We start from the raw sequence: 23245 nt of genomic DNA on the forward strand, positions 1-23245 counted from the left end.
TAGGTACATAACCATGTCTGGGTTTGAGAGTGACTTTAGAGTTCCCTACTTCAAACTCCAAACAGGAGGGGCTCACAGAGAGCGCCTGCAGATCACCTACTCGCTTGATAGATGCCAATGTCAACAGGAGAGCATTTTTTAGCGAGAGAGGTTTAAAGTCAACCGACTGGAGCGGTTCAAAGGGCGGACCCTTCAGAGCCCCCAAGACCGTGGAAAGGTCCCAAGGAGGCACAGAAGGAGGTCTGGAGGGGTTAATCCTCCTAGCCCCTTTCAGAAACCGTACCACCAGTACATCTCTTCCTAATGGTTGGCCAGCTACCAGAGCATGATGCGCTGCAATAGCTGCCACATACACTTTGAGCGTGGACGGGGAATGACAGGGAACGGCCCTGGCTTCAGAGATAGTGCTTAACAGAGGAGGTTGACTGAGAGAGGAGGTTTTTCCACAGTGGAACAGGCCACGGGACCCTGTCTGATAGTTGAACCAGCTCCGGAAACCACGGCCTGGATTTCCAGAGAGGGGCTACCAGAAGGACTGGGCATCCGCTCTTCCTGACCCTTTTGATGACTTGTGGAATCATCGAAACCGGGGGAAATGCATATAGAGGGCAGTTGGGCCAGGGATGGGCCCTCGCCATGTCATGTAGGCTGTCTGACCTGATGCCACCCTGGCGATTTATGTAGGCCACCACCGACATGTTGTCCGTGCGGACTAAGACGTGGTGACCCACTAAGTCTGTCAGAAATGTTTTGAGGGCCAACCCAACTGCTTTCATTTCTGTAAACATACAGTTTATATGTAAGCTCTGCTCCGTGCTCGACCAGAGGCCGGAGGCAGGCTTGCCCTCGTGCAGCGCTCCCCAACATAGGTTGGAGGCGTCTGTGAACACCACTTTCCTCCTGGAAACCACTCTCATGGTCACACCCTTGTTGTACCAGTTCTGAGCCCGCCAGGGAATCAGTGTTCTCAAACAACCGTGATTCACCGTGATGCGCGACTGTCTGACACGGCGCTTCAGCCAGTGCTGCAGAGAAGTCGCTAGAAGCTCGGTTCTCAACTGTGCTAGTACCACCCAATCGTTGAGATAATTTTGATGTCTCAGGGGAGAAAGCGCTGCATCCATACACTTCGCGAATGTACGGGGCGCTTACGACAGACTGAACGGCAGAACGGTGTATTTATAAGTCTGACCCTCGAAGGCGAATCTCAAAAATGGCCTGTGACGAGGGTTTATCTGAATATGAATATCTGAATATGAAAGTATGCATCCTTCAGATCCATTGTGACAAACCAATCCCCGGGGCGAACTTGCGCGAGGATATGTTTGATAGTTAACATTTTGAAGGGCCGTCTCATGAGAGCCTTGTTCAAACGTCTCAAATCTAGAATGGGTCTGAGACCGCCGTCTTTTTTCGGGATTAGAAAATAGCGGCTGTAGAAACCCGAATTTATAAGCGCCGGGAGGGATTATCTCTATCGCCCCTTATGCTAATAAATTCTGCACTTTGGCGCTAAGCATGTGACCCGCACTGCTTCTCACCAAAGTCTCGACAACCGCCTGAAACTTTGGGGGTCTGCGAGCAAATTGGAGCGAGTAACCTCGCTTTATAATGTTTATGACCCAATTCGACACATCGGGGATGGCTTGCCAGGCCAGTACCCGTGGCTAGGGTTCGACACACTGATTGGGATAGGTCGCCTAATGTATGGGGACCTGGCACCCTTATACTGTGATTTGTACACATACTGAGTGTTGGACTGACTGTGCAGGCTTTCGCCTGAGGGGAAGCCAGTGTTACAACAGGGAGGGGGCCACCTGGTGGAGGGGGACCGTAAACCCATGAATTGTGATTGTGAAACATACTCTTTTTGTGCTTTATTTGGGTCGCCGTGAAAACAGAGTTTGTAGCTCACTGCTGCGGGCCTGTTTACAATAATAAAATCCCCAGCCACCTGAACTGAACAGGGAGCTGTGGGAAGTTTTGGAGGTCTTTTCGAGGGTGGTCCGGCTAGCGCGAGACACGAGCCCTCTCTATTTACCTTTAGTGCTAGGATGACTTCGGTGGCACCACATCGGGGCGTCGGGAAGCGTTTCGCCGAACGCGGCTGGCGGCAGGCGTCAGCCACAGGGCGGGGCTGAGAGGCCTGCTTCTCCGGCTTAGCTTGCTGCATAGAGATTGGTGCTGGCTTGGGTCTGGTGGACGCTGAGCTCGAGCATTTTGGCAAGAAATGTCGCATGGCCTGGGACGCCTTCTGTGCCTCTGTGTACCTCTCCGAGAACCCCATCACCGCTGGGCCGAAAAGGCCGGAGCTGGATACCGGGGAGTTGGGGAACATCGTCTTGTCAGCATCCTTAATCTCAGTCAGATTAATCCAGAGGTGGCGCTCGAGCACGACCAAGCTCGCCATGCTCCTCCCGATAGTCTGTGCTGTAGCCTTGGTAGCACGCAAGGCTAAGTCCGTGGCGCTTCGGAGATCGCGGAAGGCCTCGGGGTCCGGGCCAGCCTCGTCCATTGATTGGAGGAGTTTGGCCTGGTAGACCTGCAGCACGGACATCGTGTGCAGGGCCGACACAGCCTGACCGGAGGTGGAATACGCGCGTCCGGCGAGGGCTGAAGTGGTTTGGCAGGGTTTGTTCGGCTGAACAGCTCTAGCTCGCCAACTAGCCGCTGTGTTTGGGCACAGATGAGCGGCCACGGCCTCCTCGAGGGGCAGAAACAACTCATAGCCCTTTTCCGCCGCGCTGTCCACGGAGGAGAGCGTTGCGGAAACCGATGAACCCACACGTGCTGAGTAAGGCGCGTGCCACGCCTTGGTCAGCTCCTCGTGCACCTCCGGGAAAAATGACGCCGGCTTGTGACGAGGGGCCTGTTGGCGCCCCGGGAGAAACCAGCCATCCAGCCGGCTTCGAGGGGGCTCCTCGGGCGAGGACCACTCGAGCTTGAGGTCCGAGACGGCCTTGGTCAGGATCCGAAGCATTTCAGCGTCAGAGTTGGTCCTGGTCGCTGACACACTGTTCTCTGCCTGGGAAGCCATGATGGGGTCGAGAGAGCCCGGCCATTCCTCCTCAGACGCAGCGATCGAGAGGCTGTCGTCGTGTTCACCGGATCTACCGAAGGAGATGAGGCCCGCCACGTGGGTGATCTCCCGCGAACAGGACCGGTGAGGGTGATTGCTCCGGCGACAGTGAAACGCGTGGAGACGTGGCCGGTGTGCGTTCACTGACGTCCATGCTTTCCGGGTGCCTTTGGCTGCGGCGCTTCTTTTTTCTCGGCTGAAGTAGCGCCAGAAAAGGAAGCGCGGGTGACGTGGCGTCGCCGTCTCGAGAGAGAGCTAGCCGAGTTCGCAGCACGTAGATGGGCATGCCCTCGCAGGCCACACATCCGCCGGACGAGAGTGAATTCTCTGCGTGGTGGGGTCCCAGGCATGAAATTAGGGCTGCAACGATTCCTCGATTAAAGTCGAGTATTCGATTTTAAAAAATCCTCGATTGCAATTTACCCATGTCGAGTAACCGAGAAAATACCGGAAGTGGCGCATTCCACAGACGAGAATCCATGAACCGCATTATAATGTGGCATAGTATGGCATAGTGTTATCATGAAATCAATAAGGCTGTGATATGTGCAAAAAAAAATTTAAATATATGCGCTGGGTTTTTTTCCCCACAGAGAAGCATGTGGTTTAATGCGTGCAGATTGTGTTAAAAGTATCAGCTCCATTCACAGTAAGAGCTGCTCCACACATACACACACACACACACACACACACACACACACACACACACACACACACACACACACTCGTCTCTGCATGCTGTTAGTTTAGGTTTCCAATAATGTGCATTTGGGAACGCAAAACCTCGAATGCGTGTTTCAGTTGCAGGTTGCCATTTATATGCGTGTCAGCGTCTCGGGTTTCTCAAACTATATCTCTGCGTGCTGTGAGTTTGTGTGGCTTATTACAGTCATCTGCACGCAGTGTGGCCGTTTCACAAGGTTCGTAACGCAACTCATTTATACGCCAACACAGGAGAATACATAAATATCTTTCTGAAATATATGCTAATTGTTGTCCATCGCGATTTCAAAATAAAAGTTTAACCCTTGCACGAGTTTGTATGTTTTGACGTGCACATGCTATTTTTTCAAGAAATTACAGCAGCTGTTGCATCCCTATCGTACAGAAGAGACCACATATTAAAGATTAAGTTGACATTTGAATTAAATTTAGTTTGGCCAATATTAAACAAGGATTTTATCATGGCTTAGTAGTGTAACCAGGCCGTTGGCGCACTTTGCAGGCATTTGTTTTTATGTAATGTAGCCTACATGTTGTACAGTTATGTTTATATTAGTTTATATAATTTATTTTACATGGTGCATTTTAACAGCGTTGTTCAATAAAACCCATATGATTACTTTGATACTTTATTTGAACAAATAATTATTGCTTGTTAGTATATATTTAGGTAACACTTTAAAATAAGGTTCATTAGTTAACATTAGTTAATGTATTAACTAATCAACATGAACTAACAATGAACAATACATTTGTAACTGTATTTATTAATTTTTGTTAATGTTAGTTTCATTGTTTGTTCATGTTAGATCACAGTAGGCTACTGTTAACAAATACAACCTTTGATTAATGTATTAGTAAATGTTGAAATTAATATGAACTAAGATTAATAAATTCTGTAGAAGTATTGTTCATTCTTAATATGTTAACTAAGGTAGTTAACGAATGAACCATATTGTAAAGTGTATACCTATTTGCATTTTAAGTCATTTTAAAGGCTGTTGTTCACTTGGATCTATTTTTATTACCACAATTTTTTATCCGATTACTCGATTAATCGATGGAATAATCAGTAGAATACTCGATTACTCAAATAATCGACAGCTACACCCCTACATGAAATGCAGCTCGCGTGTTTGTTCGTTGGCCTCGTGCAGCTTGTGGCACAGGATGAGCGAGAAATTTGGAACAACGCCTCGCACAAGTTAAGAGAGTTAGATATTAAAAAGGATATCGCGTCGTCGCCGGATAGCCACAGGTGAGACGGCGTCAGGAGAAAACGGCTGAAATGCGTAGTCTGCTGAAGATGCTGCTCGCTCAGGCTGAAAGGGCTTGTTCGACGGCGAAGTTCAGTAAACACAGTCAGAGACGTGGAGTTGTCGCTGAAGGAGTAAGATCTGCTATAATGGTGAATTTCTGGGGCTATTATAGGCTAAGGCCACGCCCGCGCCATTGGGTGTGCAGTTGCTGCAGCACAGTCTATGAGCAGTCAGATGCTCAATGTGCTAGCTGTGCAGCTGCAAATGCGTTTTATAAGCTTCAGTAAATCGAGGAAAGGGAGTTTCCCCCTTGCTTATAGCTACGCAATACGAAGTGACCATTCGTAAGGGAACTGTAAACAGTTAACACATTTTTTTAACTTTCCATTCAAGACATTTCCACCACTGAAAGTTCAACAGCTCAACAGTTTATTGAAGACTCTCATCTCAGGTACTCACAAACATTAACACGCACAACTGCACACATACACAGGCAATGTACAGTACATGCACAGAAAATAAAACAGGTTTTAAATGCTATGCTCTCTAGAATTTAATAGTCTCACTATAGAGGTTTTAGAAATTAGAAACATAGGCCTACTTGAAAGACATCTACTAATTTTTTTCTAAGTAACTTCCCCACACTGCTATTGAACACCGACACCAAAAATATATGCCAGTCCCAAGAAAATAAATGTACATAAACCTGAGAAAAATGCCTTTATCTGAGAGTATTCTTAACATCTATATCAGGCAATATTGGCCTAAAGGCTAAAAGCAGACCGCAAAATGTATTTTCCATTATTCTAGAGTAGACAATAATTGAAAAAAAGAATGTTATTTCCATCATGTGAGCCATTCCTTTACTGTTCCCAGTCCTACATATTTCCTGATTGCAAAAACAGATGTAAAAAAAGTACAATGAATCTAACAGTGAAAAGAGATTATTGCAATTTTAATTTTTATCTCCCCCACCTTTAGTCTATATGCCCCTCCCCTTTCATGTCACAGGAATTATTTAATCCTTTTGATGTGGAAAGTGCAGGAGTTATGTAAAAAGAGAAGAGTGTGCATGCCACCTCTTCTGTGCATGTAAGATTAAAAATTCAAATTTTCTCATGCATATTCTCTCATCATTGGCTTATGTTATGTACTCATTGAGAAACGTAAACAAGTACCCCATGCCCCATTAAAGGCACAATGAATTGATCAAATGATGAACAATACTCAGAAACCTTTGAAGGAAATTGCACAAGGTGTACAAAATAAGGAATAAATAAAATTTCTGCAATATTCTGCTCTACAAAAAGACAAGCATATTAGCCTCGAAACCTCAGCAATGCGGCTTCAAAACACCTGTTCATCTGGTCTCTTCACATGCACAATATTTGTTCATTCAGTCCATTGTGCATATATTCTGATTAAGAAAATATGCAACAGCATGCATGTTGTACCGTCTGCATTATTTATTTTACAGTAATGTTAGAAAATGTTGGAATTATTGCTTACTGAAACTATAAGGCCAGTGTTTTTTGGTCCTAAAATTTAAGGCATTTAATTGCGACCGAATTTACTTCCGTCTCCGTTCAGTCAAAAGTAGTCAATCTCAGAATGCAACGTAACATGAGGAGAGTAAAGATGGAAAGCTCCTAAAGCTTGTTTCTATGAGATATTGCCATGAACTAAGTGTCTAAGTTGTCATGCTTTTCATTGGAATTACAAGTTCATGACATTTCCTCATATGGAGTCAGTTCATTACTTTGCATTCAGAGATCAACTACTTTTTACTGATAAAATGCCGGCGGACGGAAACACAGTGAGTTGTTCAAAATCTTTCTTTTTAGCAAACTTTGTGTACACAAACAATGTAGTCAATGCTCAAGTTCATGTGTAGAGCCCCTGGTGATACTTCAAGCACAGTTTTATGTTGTGTCGAGCCTTCTTAGTGTTTTAAAAATTGCGATTTTGATGCTCTCATTCAAAAGGCATTTTGACCGAAAACGAAAATACGGTCAAACTTAAAAGTGGAATTTCCATTCTAATTATGCTTTTACACTAATGTTTGATTTGGGTAGATTAACAAAAGGAATTTTGGTTAAATTTTGGCGAGAGTTATCCTTTAATGTACCCATAATGCACTTTTGATTTTGGAGTCACCCCTGTTGATCTGACTGTCGGTGGGCTGGAATAGACCTACAGTAGTTTAAACAAAATGCATTTGATGAAGTTTGTGTCCTCCGGCAGACTTTTGCTGGCAAATAAACAGGGATATCTGGGTACAGGTAACACAGAGAAAGAGTACAAGTTGTTAATTTGCATATATTCCAAACTGTGTAACAATACAAAACTGGTTGAATGTGTTATGTGTACTCTGCCTCCAAAGCTCAACCTCTCACAGAAGGACCATAGAGAGAGCATCTGATGACCTGACAGTTCTTGGAAATGCATGCAATTTTCATAAAGACTATACTTTTCTCTGCATATTTTAGTTGCAACACATGGTACCATTAGGTCTCCCTTTCCATAATGTATTAATCTAATCATGCTAGGGGCAAATTTGGTCAAAATGTAATATGAAAGAGAGGATAAGAATGCAGTAAAAATAATAAAGGCATATGGAATTATCTGCTTGAATGTCATGATTTTATGAGCAGTGAATATTAACAAAGATGGATTAGATCCCTGATCATTCAAGGCTTGATACATATGACATAACCAGTGGGTGGAGTGGAGGAGCTTGTTGCAACCTTTTTGCTTTGAAGCTTGTGGAGAACTCAGTCAACATAAAAGTATTATGCCTACACAAAAATAGTCCAGAATCATGTAAAATGTCAATTCTGGTGGGGGTCAAGAGGGAGGCAGGGATAGTCGAGCACAGCTTATGATAAGATATGTTTTATTATCATAAATCCTGAACCAATATCATAGCTAAACGCAGAAATCACAAATAACCTGTATTTATATGATTTATATGAGTGCAGTGCTTTGATTACAATGCTTTTTTTTTTTCAGGAAATCATGTGCTGTAGGTTACACTAAAGTGCTCAGCCTTTACATATTGAAAGCATGCATTCTATTTTCGTATCTGATGCTTTTATTTTCTACTGTAAACTGTAAAAAAAAAATTGTGTGTGTGTGTGTGTGTGTGGGGGGGGGGGTTGACAATAATGTTCAGCGCAACGTTGAACAGCAAATTTATTCATCAAATTAGGAAAATATAATATAAGAAAAATAGGAATTCCATTGGTTTTAGCAGCGAACACTACAGCAATGTAAACAACACCTTCAATAGCCTACAATGCGACACCTCCATCTCGTCACCATCAACAATAGCCTATCGACACTACACAACATTTAGAATATGCTCGAAATGTAAAGATATAGGCTATAGTATAGTATTTCTTATGGATGAATCCATATGGTCCAAAAACAAAGAAATGTTTGTCTTTTTTGCTCAGGGGAAATCACTAGGTAACAGGAGCAGCTTATTCAAATCATCATCATCATCATCATCACTCGCAGGGATGGAAACGGCTCTCCAAAGACGCAGAGGAAAGATTTGACATCACCAGCGCTCCAAAGGTGCCTAGATAAAACATGCGCATTCCCTAATCGAATTAGCGCCGTAAAAGCATTTTAATGATAAGTGAATGACACGATGAGGACCACAAGCACTTCAATCAATAAAATATTCGATCCATTCACAATGAACGGAGCGCAAGCGAAGCCTTCGCAAATAGGTTAAGCCGCTCTCTAAACATCTAGCACAATAATCCGAGTCGAAGTACAAAACAGAAAACGATTACACACAGTTACAAACCTTTGCTTTCTTCCCTTTCATCTTGATTCTCCTCAGCCGTCGATTCTGGCTTCATCCCATCCATTTGGAAACGAGTGTTTTGAATATTCCCTTTGCCTGGTCTGTCTCGCTCCAATACAGGAGTATATCACAGCCACCTCAAATATTTTTTCAGATCGGATATCGCTTAGATAACTTGTTCATGAACGATAAGAGCTCAGCCGAAGACTGAGGGTCTCACGTAAAGGCTTGAAGACTATAAGCAGATACGCTGAGGAGAGAGAATCCGTGAGAGGAAAAACAGCCACTCCACTGCCAGTCAGGTTGACATAAACAGATAGTCCCAGCTGTAAACAGTCACACATGCTCTCTCTCTCTCTCTCTCTCTCTCTCTCTCTCTCTCTCTCTCTCTCTCTCTCTCTCTCTCTCTCTCTCTCTCTCTCTCTCTCTCTCCGTACGCCTCCCTCTCTGAAATGATGGGAGGACATAAATTAATAAACAGTACTTATTAGGACAGGGGTCACAAAGATTAATTAAAAGTGATGTGTGCTAAGAGGCACAAAGACGCTTCAACAATTATTTTATTCCAAACATCCGCATTTAGATAGCCTATGCTTGTTTTTCTAATATTAATAAAAATACAATGGTCCAACAAAGAAATACCATCTGTCTGGAATCCTCTTAAACAGTATTAATTCTCATGCATGACCTTCTGCTGCATTCAGCTAAACAAAAGACTTGTACATACTGGTCAAATACAACTGTCTGGGAAAGAGAGCACACTAAATACCATCTCTATCATTACCATTTAAGGATTGAGTCTTAAAAACCCAGAGAGTATATGAGGTCGTATTTCAACAGTCCCCTTGGTAAAAAGCAGACACTCACGAGGAGTATCACATCCTGATCCTGAAAGAGGTGGCACCCGATAGGTTATAATAATGAACGTATGCTTGCTTGGACAAAACATGGTTTTACTTTTGTGATATGCAGTAAAATGACTTGACCCATAAAATGTCTCTAACTAATGATGGATTTTGATGTATCACCCACGATTTTATACACGTTGCTCCTATGCTGTGTTTGTTAAACATTTAATCATCAGTTTTATATTAATGATAATTTATTTTACAGTATTTTGGAACCAAATGGTTTTAGTTGTCTCCTCACTGGTAGAGGACGTATTATGCTTTTAAACACTTTCCCAGACCATTACCATAAAAAAGTGAACTGAAAAAGGCGTAAATAGATTACTATCCACCCCGTTCAAACACCTACACTCCCCAGGCATAAAACACACAGCAAGTAAAGGAATGCGAGTAGTAGTGGATGTGCTGTAAACAATCTCATACTTCTGGAAGCAATTTAGGGTTCTTACCTCCTTTAAAGTGTCACATTTTACAAGCAATTTTAGGATGAAATATACAGTTTGTGTTAACAAACTTGAGCCCGGAAAGTTAATCTTTAACTTCCTGGAGGGAAACAACCAACAATCCGCCAGGTTTGGTGGATGGGAAGAGAAGATCTTTATCTACGCCTCTGACTGACATACTGTATAGTGTATAATGTACAGTGTTGCATTATGGGAACAAATCAGGAAATTAATTAATGTGTATTTCACATTTTCACTGAAAAATATGTGCCATAACATGATTTGTTTCAACAATAGTTTTTATATTTGCACCAAATGTAAAATCTCAAAGGTGTCCCTTCTTTTATTTATTAATCACAAGTAACATTTAAAGGGCACCTATTATGGAATTTTGAAATTTACCTTTCATGTAGTGTGTAACATAGATCTAAGTGAACAAAAACATCCTGCAAAGTTTGAAATATGAAAGTGCACCGTATATAAAGTTATTGTCTTTCAAAAGTAAGAGTCGACTCGGAGTCATTTTTATGAATCGTTAGAAGACCGAAGCTTTTTCTCTGACTAGATGACGTCAACTTGTCAAGTTATTTGAATACGATACGCCCACTTATTGCGCTCCAGGGAAAACTTGAAAACATCATGGCGACGAGACGCTGTGTTCTGAAGTGCGACTCAAAAGCCAACTTTTTTCATCTGCCCAAAGAGGAGCATTTGAAGACTAAGTGGCTACAATTCATATATACAACTATACCACAGAAGTATAGTCCGAGCCTTGTGCTTTGTTCGCGCCATTTTGAAGACGATTGCTTTTTAAATGCAATCAAACTTGGATTCGCGAGCCGGCTGATATTGAAGGAAGGTTCAGTTCCAAGTGTATTTGCATCAGCTTCCTCCTCCGTATCACAACCTGTAAGTGTTATTAATAATTGTTGTTTTTATGTTTTATGTAGCATGCTTAATTATTATTTTGTTTGTTGTGTAAGCACCGTTTAGCTTCTAGGTCTTCAATGACAATTGTATTGAGATATGTGAAGTGTTTGTCGTTGTTTTCGGAGTTGTCTTAAAGAATAGAATAATACCTCGTAACGTAACTGCAACATAACTGTTTGTAAAAACGTTATGTTTATGCAACGGGCTAACGCAAACAAAGACTGATTGTGCTTTTACAATATGAACTCTGGGCTATGCTCGCTAACATAACATTAAATTCTTTATCTCATTTTTAGTTTTTTACTACAAACTACAAAGCAGTGGACTATAATCATTATTATAACACGATTTAATTGATAAAAGCATCATTGTACTCCGTGTTAAACAATAAGTATTATCTCTGTAAACACTGCTGGGTCATCTGACCAATCAACGCAGATTAGCGTCGCGCAAAGGAGGGGTTTGGAAAAATGAGTCGTTGAACGAATCATTTGGGAGTCGGTGAGCAAATCAGGTAAAAATAAATGCATATTATACGAAAACAAAAGTGTTTTTTGACATTGCATGCACGTAAAACTGTTGTTGGGGACTCCCTAAACAACATTAGGAACATTTTAAATGTCATAATAGGTGCCCTTTAAGACTATTGGGGGGTGGAACCAAATACAATAGAAACCAATGGAACTCACTGGACCTTGTCATGAGGCAGAGCTCTCTTAAGAATCTCAGTGATGTTTTTTCTCTGACATACTACAATAATCTCAAAATGTGTAGGTCACAGATTAAGTGTTTGTCTGGTAGATGAGAGATGGTTTCTGGCACAGTTTATCTTCTTATTGAAAATAAATAAACAAACAAATAATAATAATTCAGCTGTTTTTACAAACACACAACCATAAAGCTATTATTTGTATCAGAGATACAGTATCTGATAATTATTATTTTATATTTAGCAGATGACAACTACAACACACTTTGGCCTAACTGGTCCATAAACCTTATAAAACGCACAAAATCATTATAGTTGCAATGATGTCACAGACATGAAAAAAAAACATTTTTTGAGTTTAACAGTATTTAAATAACATAAATTACAATCGATTAATAACATAAAAAGTCAACACGGAACTCACCATTTATTTTCCTAATAGGGGTGGGGGGGGGGGGGGGGTCTTCACAATCATTCACAAACATAATTATATAGTTCTGGCATGAAAGTTTGAATGGTGCAGGTGAATTGGTCTTTAGCTTATTGGCAGCAATCATGTTGTTATCTACTTAGTCAAGTCAAGTCAAGTCACCTTTATTTATATAGCGCTTTTTACAATACAGATTGTATCAAAGCAGCTTCACAGTAATTACATGAAAATAACACAAAAAACAATTTCATCATCGTCCACCTTTAAGGCAGATCTATAATATTGTTGAATATTAAATTAATATTATTACTTAGCACAGCTGATTGGTTGCTGTTGCATCAGCTTGCTGCTCAAACATTCAAATACTTGCCATTGTTTGCTGTTAACAGTTTGCAGCGCTTTCAGAACCATCCCCCTTCCCCTGCTCTGTATAGATCTGCTACAGGGATAATTTATGTATGTTACATATGCAGTGTTGGGGAGTAGTTAACTACAAGTAGCGACGCTACTATCTTAACTACATTTTTCAGTAGCTTGGCAGTAACTCAGTTGCTTTTTAAACAGTGTAGCTTTTCCAGTAGCTAACTACTTTTTGCAGCAAGTAGCGGTGTAGCGCGAGCAAAAGCTACATTGCGTTTTGTCGAGCCTGTGCGAATCAGCGCGATGCAAGGATATTCTTCTTCTTGTTAGATTACAAACAAATTTTTTGCCATTACCGCCACCTGTTGTTTAATCACGCATCTTGCGGCTAACGGTTTACTGACGTACAGAAGTGGGTTGACACACCCATATTATCCATGATGGAGCAAGACGTGGCGGCAGATTTGGAGGATGGAGAAACAACTAATGTTAATTACCCATGGCCTTATTTGTCCAAGTTCATATTTGTTGCAATTTTGCACTTTTGACAAACAGTCTGAGATATTTGAGTGTTGTGTGTAATAAAACAATACTCTTTGAAATCATAATTGTATCGCATTGTTTTAAACACTAAATATTTTACTTAAAACATTCCTCAGACACTTATTCAGTTATTTATAATATACGTTGTTCAAAAAAATCAAAAGTAGTTTCAATGTAGCAAGCTACTTTTTGATAGTAACTTGTAGTGTAGCTAACTACTTTTCCAAAAGGGTAGCTTGACTGTAGTTTAACTACTTTAACTTACGAGTAGCTTGTAGCTTGTCAAACTACAGTTTCAGAGTAGCTTCCCCAACACTGTACATATGCAGCAGCAGCAGCATGGCTTACATGCTCACAACAATGTCTGTGAATGTATTCGCAGTAGCAAGTCTCAGCAGCGTAGCAGATCTATTCCAAGACCAAAATACATTAACATTGTCATATCCATTACCATGCCAATCTCTATTACCATACCAATCTTCCGAGAGTTGTCATGACAGAATAATAATAATTTATTTTCTGACCTTTTCCTTTTGGATGATGTGTTAATAGCTTTTTTAGTGGCACTTTTCTCACCTTTATTAGGTAAGGACAGTGAATGAGAGACGTATTTCACTAAACTAGGACGTCAAGCTGGGAATCAAACTCAAGTCACCTAATACGCTACTGCACTGTGTGTCAGAGCACTCATGAGGCTATGGCTCTTAAGTTAAAGGGTTAGTGCACCCAAAAAGGTAAATAATTAATTGTAATTAATTACCGTATTTTCCGGACAATAAGCAACACTTTTTTTCATAGTTTTGCTGGTCCTGCGACTTATTGTCAGGTGCGACTTATATATCAAAATTAATTCATACTGACTGAGATGAACCAAGAGAAAACATTACCGTCTACAGCAGCGAGAGGGCGCTCTAGCTAGCGGAGTTGTTCAGAAGCGACACAGAGGAAGAATTCAATGGATTCAGTGTTGTGGAATGAGATCGCGGGATCTTGGTGAACTTGATGACCGGTAACTTGTTAGACTCGCTGGCTAATGTTAATTTAGCCTATTCAGCCTCCCAGGTATATGTTCTTTATGCTATTGTGTAGGGTTTCCCGCAGAAAAGTTAGTTAAGGTGTAGTTAAGGTGTAACGTAACTTTGTGTTAGCCTAAGTGTCGCCACCATACACATCAGCATAAATGCTCCTGATAAATTATTTGTTATTAAAGCATTAACATTAAACCACTGTTCATTTAACATAAAAAGCAAGCAGGCTGCGTCCATGGTTTGCCATGACTGAATGCGCACTCCCTTAATAATTCCTCAGAACATCAGTTCATCGCGATCTCATACATCTCTGTTATTATCAATGAAGCGGAGTGCACAATGAATCTTTAATAATATATTTTATAATCAGAGGATTTGCCAGCATGTAGAATTCAGCACTGAACAAAAAGTCAGTTTTGAGCGGTGAGGGGATTCTATCTTAAATGCTTCTGATTGGCCATTGCGTTCAAGAAATCAACACATATGTCTGTGATTGGCTACATCGCTCAACGCTGCAAACATAGACAAATAGAAACTCTAGCCTGTAAATCGTTTCTATTTTGTTTTAGTTGTTATGTTGCTTTTCTGCAACAGATGAATAACAATTTATTAGTTTTTAAATGTTTTATTCATAGATATTTATATTTAATAGTTTTATTCTCCTGCAGCCCGCACACACTGAGTGCATTAACGCCCGCGCTCGCACTCGGCCATCAAATCTAGTCCCGCGCCGCACGTCTCTAGATCACAGGCCCGGCCCGAGTATGGCGGCGGGAAATATCGGGCTCAGGCGGAGAATCTAAGCTCTAAACAGGACAGAGTAACACGACGGATATCGCTCATATACATTTTTTTGACGACGTAGTTAAAGCGGCAGGCGTGTGTTGCTTAGGCGGCCAAAGTGCTGCGGGAAACCCTGTGTTACTTTAACATGCCGGACACCTATTCAGCCTGTTGTTCTGTGTGCTGTTGTGTAGCTGAATAACTTGCCTTTCCAGATTAAATGTCTGTTCTTGGTCTTGGATTTTGTGAAATAAATTTCGAAATAAATGCGACTTATAGTCCAGTGCGACTTATATATGTTTTTACCTCTTCATGGCGCATTTTTTGACTGATGCGACTTATACTACGGAGTGACTTATAGTCGGGAAAATACGGTACTCATTCTCATGTCGTTGCAAACCCATAAGACCTTTGTTCATCTTCGGAACACAAATTAAGATGAAATTGGAGAGCTTGCTGACCACCGATAGACTGCAACATTATTACAACTTTCAAGACCCAGAAATGGTAGTAAAAGGTAGTGCAAACTATCGCAAATCAAAGTGAAAGTAAGTCGCAGACGCTTAACACACAATCATCTTCATTAAAAGTAAAGAAATGAAATTATCTTACCAGGGCTGTTGCCGCTCTCTCTTATTGCGGTCTTTGATTTAGAAATTTTAGCTGACGATCAATAAAATGCAGCTCATAACTGTTGCTTTCTGTGACGTGGACTCCATTAAATCTGCATATAGCGTGGGAATTGAAGATCGGATTTATATCCATTTTGCAAAAACACATTTATGTGACCAGGTGTAAATGGAATCGTTTTGATAAATCAGATCCGAACTGAGAAAACACATGAAGCGGCCAGGTGGCCTGATGTTTATACTTGTGCGCTGGTGTGTGCGTCGAGCCGGCAAGTGTGTGTGTGTGGGGACTGTGTAGTAGAGCGAGGGAGAAGTGAGAGAGTGACGGCGATTAGCTTTGGAGCGAGTAGCGACTGGAGTTATATTGAGAGAAACAAAGAGTCTTCTTTTTGACCACTGTGGGAAATCTGTAGCATGTTAACCCTAAAAGTTAACCCTCTCCTTGATTGCATGTTGTTTATGGAGAAGGAGAACCAGGAAATGAGTCAGGGGCAAATGCAACGCTACCAAGCGACGTGTATTTTCCGAGAGGTGCATGTCGGACGCATAATAAACAAAATATCACAAAATTATCGCGAGACTTTCTATATAATATCGGGCAACGTAATATCGCGATAACGATATTGATTCGATATATCGTGCACCCCTAACATAGGCTGACACTGAGTTGGCAGCTTTTGGGCTACGAAGGTGATGGCGCAGTGGTCCAGAAGCGCCACCTTTGGCTCAACCTAGCAGAGATGTGGGAAGTGGAGAAATTGTGCTTTCTTGATGCCCCCATCTTCCAAGGTTGTCACGACACACACACAGGAAAAGGTAAGGTGCAGGTGCAGTATTTATTAGGGAAAATCCAGAAAAAACAGACATCCAGAAGTGGTGGGACATATAACAAGGACTCCGTGACACATACTAAAACAGACAGGGTTATATACACAGGGAAACGACAATGCTAATGGGGAATTGGCTGAGTGCAATTATTAATGACAAGGGACAGCTGAGTGCAATGAAGAACAAGGATCGTGGGGAATGTAGTTCAGAATGTGACAAACATCGTGGGGAAGGAGGACATCTAGTGGTGACCCAGGGAACTAAAACCAGACACTGTGACAAAGGTGGCCTGTTCGGCAACACTGTCAAGCGCAATACCGGCCACGGAACAGCCTGGAAAGACAGCCAGACCCCAGAGGTCCAGTTGCAGTAAGGTGGCACTGCCCGTCCATCGCAGGATACTAAAAACCCCTGCAAGGCATCAAAGCGTTCCTAAAATGGGCGACCAAAGAAGGAGAGGGTGCGGGCCTGTTTGCCCTGGCCAGGGCGAGCTTCACTCCCATCGTAGAGGGCAGTGAATTTGACATGGTCATTAAAAGAGCAATTTCACACACTCACAATGCTCATGGCCAGACATCGAACACTCACACCAGAACTTCGGTGGACACAAGCATGTCCCCTCCCCGCGTTCTGCTGCAACGGGTCTGCACACAGCAGGTAAGTGTGGCGAGCACCGAGAAGGCTGGACAGTTACCAGTCACCTCCACAGCGGACCTGAGGAGCAAGGTTGGTGTTTCATCACATTCTCCGCCATGAGTAACGAGGGATGGAGAGCCTCCCACCGTGGTTTCCCTTGCTCCCCCTCGCTGCGAACCCACCACCTTGGGAACACCATGTATCCTTCCTTTGGTGCTGCTTGTACTTAGTCTAAACACATGGCTAGTGCTGCCCAGCCCATCACACTGGCTCATCAGAATGATTTGGTCAGCTACACAATTCAGTTCTTCAGGCACCCGCCCAGGTACAGTGTAGTGTTTTTACCTCTGTCTGAGGCAATAATGCTCCTGATGAACATACTTGCCTGGATAGGCATCTGTCTGCCTCCACCCTTAACGTCTACATGGCCGCAATACTGGCTAAACAACAATAAAAGTGACAGAGAAAAAGGGAACATCTCAGTTACTAGTGAAGCCCACCTGTTGTGTCCCTCCTGCCACAACGTGAACTGCCTCTGAGGAGTCTCGGCTCCTCAGAGCAAATCTGAAGTGTGTGTGTATGTCCTGGCATAAAAATTCCACACGCCAGTACCATCTGCCTTTTCTGAATATGTCAGAGGCTCTCAACGGCGACACAACGATATTTCAAGCCATTATTTGTTATAATTTTGATGATGGCTTACAGCTATGAAAACATTTTGAATTTAGGGTTTTCTTAAGCTGTAAGCCATAATCATCTAAATTATAACAAATAAAGGCTTTAAATATCTCACTTTGCATGTAATGAGTCTATATAATATAACAGTTTCACCTTTTAAGTTGAATTACTGAAATAAATTAACTTTTGCACGATATTCAAAATTTTCACGATATTCAAATCACGAGTTTCACCTGTTCACCTTCATACATTTAGATTTATTTGAAATAATATTTATTAAATTGTTTAATAAAATAAATTGAATATTAATTTTAAAAAATATATCTGAATTAAACAGACTTACTTGAGATGGTGCATGTTGGACTCCGGCAGGGCTGCCCTTTGTCGCCGGTTCTGTTCATAATTTTTATGGACAGAATTTCTAGGCGCAGCCAGGGGCATGAACATACTTGCCTGGATAGGTGGCGAGCCGGGTGTCGGGTTTGGGGACCACACTATTTCGTCTCTGCTCTTTGCGGATGATGTTGTCGTGCTGGCCCCTTCAAACCAGGACCTTCAGCATGCACTGGGACGGTTTGCAGACGAGTGTGAAGCGGCTGGGATGAGAATCAGCACCTCCAAATCCGAGGCCATGGTCCTCAGTCGGAAAAGGGTGGCCTGCTCACTTCAGGTTGGTGGAGAGTTCCTGCCTCAAGTGGAGGAGTTTAAGTATCTTGGGGTCTTGTTTACGAGTGAGGGAAGGATGGAACGGGAGATTGACAGACGGATCGGTGCAGCTGCTTCAGTAATGCGGTCGATGTACCGGTCTGTCGTGGCGAAGCTCTCAATTTACCGGTCAATCTACGTTCCTACTCTCACCTATGGTCATGAGCTTTGGGTCATGACCGAAAGAACAAGATCCCGGATACAGGTGGCCGAAATGAGCTTTCTCCGCAGGGTGGCTGGGCGATCCCTTAGAGATAGGGTGAGGAGCTCGGTCACTCGGGAGGAGCTCAGAGTAGAGCCGCTGCTCCTCCACATCGAGAGGGGTCAGCTGAGGTGGCTCGGGCATCTGTTACGGATGCCTCCTGGACGCCTTCCCGGGAAGGAGGGACTATGTCTCCCGGTTGGCCTGGGAACGCCTCAGTGTCCCCCCGGAAGAGCTGGAGGAAGTGTCTAGGGAGAGGGAAGTCTGGGCATCTCTGCTTAGACTGCTGCCCCCGCGACCCGGCCCCGGATAAGCGGAAGAAAATGGATGGATGGATGGATGGATGGATACTTAAGATGGCAACTTCTTGATTCTGTAATACCCTTGTAATATTGTGCGTCTCCAGTGAAACTGAGCTCTCCTGTCCTGACACATGATCATGCAGTCTACAAATGCGCATTTCAGAATATCTGACAGCTGGATTTGACAGCTAGTCTGCAAGATTTGTAAAATTAAATGTTAATTAGGTATTCTAAGATTTGTTTAAATGATATAAATGCATAAATTCTGAATGCTGATGGTAAATGATAAAGTATAATAGTGTTTGCCTTTCTGTTACTAATAATATAAAAGCAAGTCAAGTCACATTTATTTATATAGCGCTTTTTACAATACAGATTGTTTCAAAGCAGCTTTACAGAGATAACAGGAAAATAATGCAACAAAGTTTGTTTCCAGAATAAAATAGCATCACAGTCCAGATTAAGTAAGTTCAGTGATCAAAAAAGTTTTTAATTTAGTCCATTTATATATATAGCCGCTCTGGAGAAAGCCAGATACTCTCTCCTATCGGGGAGAACACATGTACTTCACTCTGGGGCTGAGTCAAAGTGTTATAATACTTTTTCATTTACAGTTTACTTTCTTTGTTTAACAATTCTATCTTGTAGTATATTAGAGAAAACTGTTTAACTGAGACCATCAGAGCCGGCACTCTCAGCACCATCATAATAAAAGTCTGACGTGCCGTCAAAATAAAAGTCCCTCTTCCAATACATCGGTCAAACAAGAAAACTTTTCGGCCAATGGATCGGCAATTTCCAGTCAATCCCCGTATTAATTACAGCGTAGGATGTGAAGACTAATGTGAGTTTACTAAAATTAGCAGACACCTAACGGCAGACTTCCTCCAGTTAAGCCCTGTGGTGTCTGGGAGGTCTATGGTGGTTAAAGTTCGTCGAAGTGGGCAGGTGACGGCAAGACAAAAAAAAAAGCATTGAAGGGAAGAAAATCGGTCCAGTCCGGTCCAGACGAAGACAGAAGATTAAGGTTCCAACACAAAGTTTACTTATCATCCAAACGGGTAGTGATCCAAAAAGGTAGTAGAAACACACACATCGGTATAACAGTGACCGGACAGGGAACTCAGGATATGTTACATATATACTAAAGATAACGTCCTGGTTGCGTATGCATCCCACCATTACCTAAAGGAGGGAACGGAGGACGTAGTCGACGTCGACTGAATGGGGATCACGCCTAGGGAGCCTGTCTTCTTCAAACTACTATTTAATCAAGCCAATTCCACATTGGCGAGCGTGTAATCACCCGCAGCGCAGGTATAAACACGGAAGTGGATGCACACACCAGTAGCTTTTTCGCTGAGGAGCCGAGCGGGCCCCCAATGTCAGCTGTGGTCCCGCAGTAGTGGCGAGGGGACTACGTCCTCCATTCCCTCCTTCAGAGACGCAACCAGGACGTTCACTTTCAGTTAAGAACGTCAGACGTTGTCGACGTCGACTGAATGGGGATCTATTGAAAGCGCCACTAGTGCTTCCAGTGCCTAGACAAAAGCCTCCTGATCCCCCCGGGATTTAAGGAGGAAAAGGGACAGGGCTTTAGGCCAGGGAAGTCACTGCTGTTCCTACAGGACCACTGGGAAAGCATTCCCTGTACATGGAAGGAAGGGACGCTGCAGAAGCCACATACTGCTCACAGGTAGATAACATGTGGAGAATACACATTTGGACTAGGCAAATTGACGGGCAGTACAACATATGGAATGTCACTGGGGAGGCTCCAGCCTAACCGGGGGGAGCTACTCACTAGACAGTGACGGCAGAAACTCTGCCATGGGAAGACACGGGCTCCCCGTAGGGAGCCATATCGTGGAAGAATATACATATGAGATCACCATGGGGATCTCAACATATGGACCCAGCCTAGCACAAGTTCACAAGTACTAGTGTATACGAGTGGTAGGCCTGGCTTCGGATGCTCCGCCGCGTCCGTCGCCGGAGGGTATGGAGGAAGTCGACAGGGTACGGTTAAAGGGAACTCAACTGGAGCAAAAAATGGCGCACGTATCCAGTCCATAGGAGGGGAATGGCGCAGCAAGCCGACACTCTGAACCGGGCTCTTGAGAAGTGAAACTGGCTTCATGAGAAGGGAGCCCACAAGAAGCAGCGGATCTAACATAGATGTCGCCCAGCCCCCAACTCTAGAATATCTGTCAGCAAAGCACACTGTGTCAACGCTCTAGGCGGGAGCACGCACTCACTTCAGAGGAGCTCATCACGCAAGTGGACATGTGCATCTCGGGTTTTAACACCAAGATGAAGCCAGCCACCTTTATCCACTGATAAAGGCCCACTGGCCAACGTCGGTTGGAAACAGCCTTCCCTTTCTGCTGATTTCCTTAACAGACAAGAGCTGGTCTGAGGTCCTAAGGCTTGCGTTCTGTGCACGTATAACCGAAGTGAAGCGGACAGACAGAGAAAGCCAAGGCTGGGTCTGCCTCCTCCGGGGCAGCGCTTGCAGGCTCACCACCTGGTCCCACCTTTTAGGGAGAGGTAGGAACCTAGGGCACACATCCAGGCCAGGGTCTCAGCTCGTGAGAGTTAGCCGGCCCGAGTTCCAGTCACAACTCGTTGCCCGAAAGCTAGCAAGTTCCTACCCTGTAGTAGAGACCATGCGAGCAGGAGAACTGTTTCTTTAAAAACAGATTTTTTAATTCTTTAGCCTTTAGTTACCTTGCTCCCTCAGAAACCTGACAGTCAGGACGTGCTTCCCAGCTACTGCATCATGATGTGCGTCAAAGAAAAAAATAGATGCAACACCACTTTGAGGGTGGAGGACACAGCCCTCACTCCAACCCATCTTGCAGGAAAGAAAGCACTGAAATGACCGAACGCTTTCAGGATCTCCTCAGGGAGAGAAGACTCACTCAACGAATAGGTTCCACTTCTATTCGGCGTAAGCAACACTTCCTCTTTGGGGGTGCTCTCGCAGAAGTAATGGTGACTACCACATGTTACATGCGGTAGAGATCTGAACCTCCGCATCCATTTTTAGGACTGGCCTGGAAATCTCCAGGGGTCTGAACGCGGGTGCCATCATGCCCTGTCCCTGAGAACGTATTCAGGGGAAAGTCAGGAAGGGCTGTCGAGGGTCTGGTTGGATCAAAAAGGGGCAACTATCAAGTACTGTTCCACTCCTGACCTAGCACATTACGTGCAGGCGACATGCGTGCACAAAACAGGAGCATTGCTCAACACCAGGTGTGAAGAAGATCACTGAGCTTCAGGAGCATCTCTGCTCAACACCTGAGTGTGATGAGAATCACTGAACTTGAGCGGACGCCAAGCGACAATGAATTGCATAGCCACTTTTTAGAAGGCTCACTGGGGATTACGCATTTCCAATGCCTGTCCAAGGGTTGTCCGCTCAGACAGAAATACACCACTGGCAGAGGAACGAATCCGGAGAGGCAAACAGATGTAACTGTGCGACCCGAAGAGGTCCCTGCCCAGCTGGACGCCTGGGGATGGAGTCTCCACTCTCCCTGGCCATAGGCTGTCGTGCGGCTCGTCGGCGGCACGATTGAGCAGGCCGAAAGAAATAGTGGAATGAAGCGACTTCAGAAGCTTCTGACTCCAGGAGGAGGTGCGGGGCGAGTTGTGACATGCAAGGGAAGCTCAGTGCAACAGTCACGATGTGTCTTTCAGACCAGTACCAGATCGCTGAGCAGCGGTGGCCTCCGTTAAAGCATGTCCTTTGTACGTGGCCTCTCAGTCGGTGTTAATGGAGCTCGTTCTTGGGGCTGTTGACCCGGAGAAACAAAAGGACTGATTACGGACTGAGGGTTTGGCTGCAGGCCGGGGTGATCTGTTGTCACACAGGGCATGCCTCTCCCATGGTCACCTCAAAACTCGACCTTAAGCCAGTGCTGAAGTGGTCTCCATATGGAGAAAGCCATGCGGCTGTGTCTGCGATATGCCCCAGGAGCCTCTAAAAAATCGTTCAGTGGGACCCTTTCTCACTTCTGTATAGCACCGACCAGACACGCCGTCTTCTTGAAGAGGCATGTTGGATTGAGTCCATCTCCATACTGGAAAAGAGATACTCAGCCTATGGGCGAGATTACTCCCTCCCAGTTGACCTGAAGACCCAACTGACTATGGACCACTCGAAGGGTAGGACTCTGTACTGATACTTTGAACCCTCAGACGCACGCGCAGGATGGCCCGTGGTGTGGAAGTCTAGAGATCTG

The 23245-nt window shown here is 43.7% G+C and overlaps 1 protein-coding gene across 4 annotated transcripts in view; it reads right to left on the reverse strand.

The window, feature by feature from the left end:
• gpm6ba (glycoprotein M6Ba) overlaps positions 1-23245 on the reverse strand; it is a 77615-nt gene that overhangs the window by 40873 nt on the left and 13497 nt on the right. The window contains exon 1 of one of the 4 annotated variants that reach the window (XM_079614694.1): positions 8882-9330. The exons of 2 other annotated variants lie outside the window; for them this stretch is intronic. In XM_079614694.1, the coding sequence (XP_079470820.1) occupies positions 8882-8945 (64 nt within the window). In that variant the 5' untranslated portion in view covers positions 8946-9330. Of the gene's footprint in view, positions 1-8881; positions 9331-23245 lie in introns of those variants that run through there. One more of the 4 variants, XM_079614696.1, reaches the window with a different exon arrangement.

This window comes from Phoxinus phoxinus (genome assembly GCF_949152265.1).
Source record: "Phoxinus phoxinus genome assembly, chromosome: 6".
In the NCBI taxonomy this organism is placed as follows: Eukaryota; Metazoa; Chordata; class Actinopteri; order Cypriniformes; family Leuciscidae; genus Phoxinus; species Phoxinus phoxinus.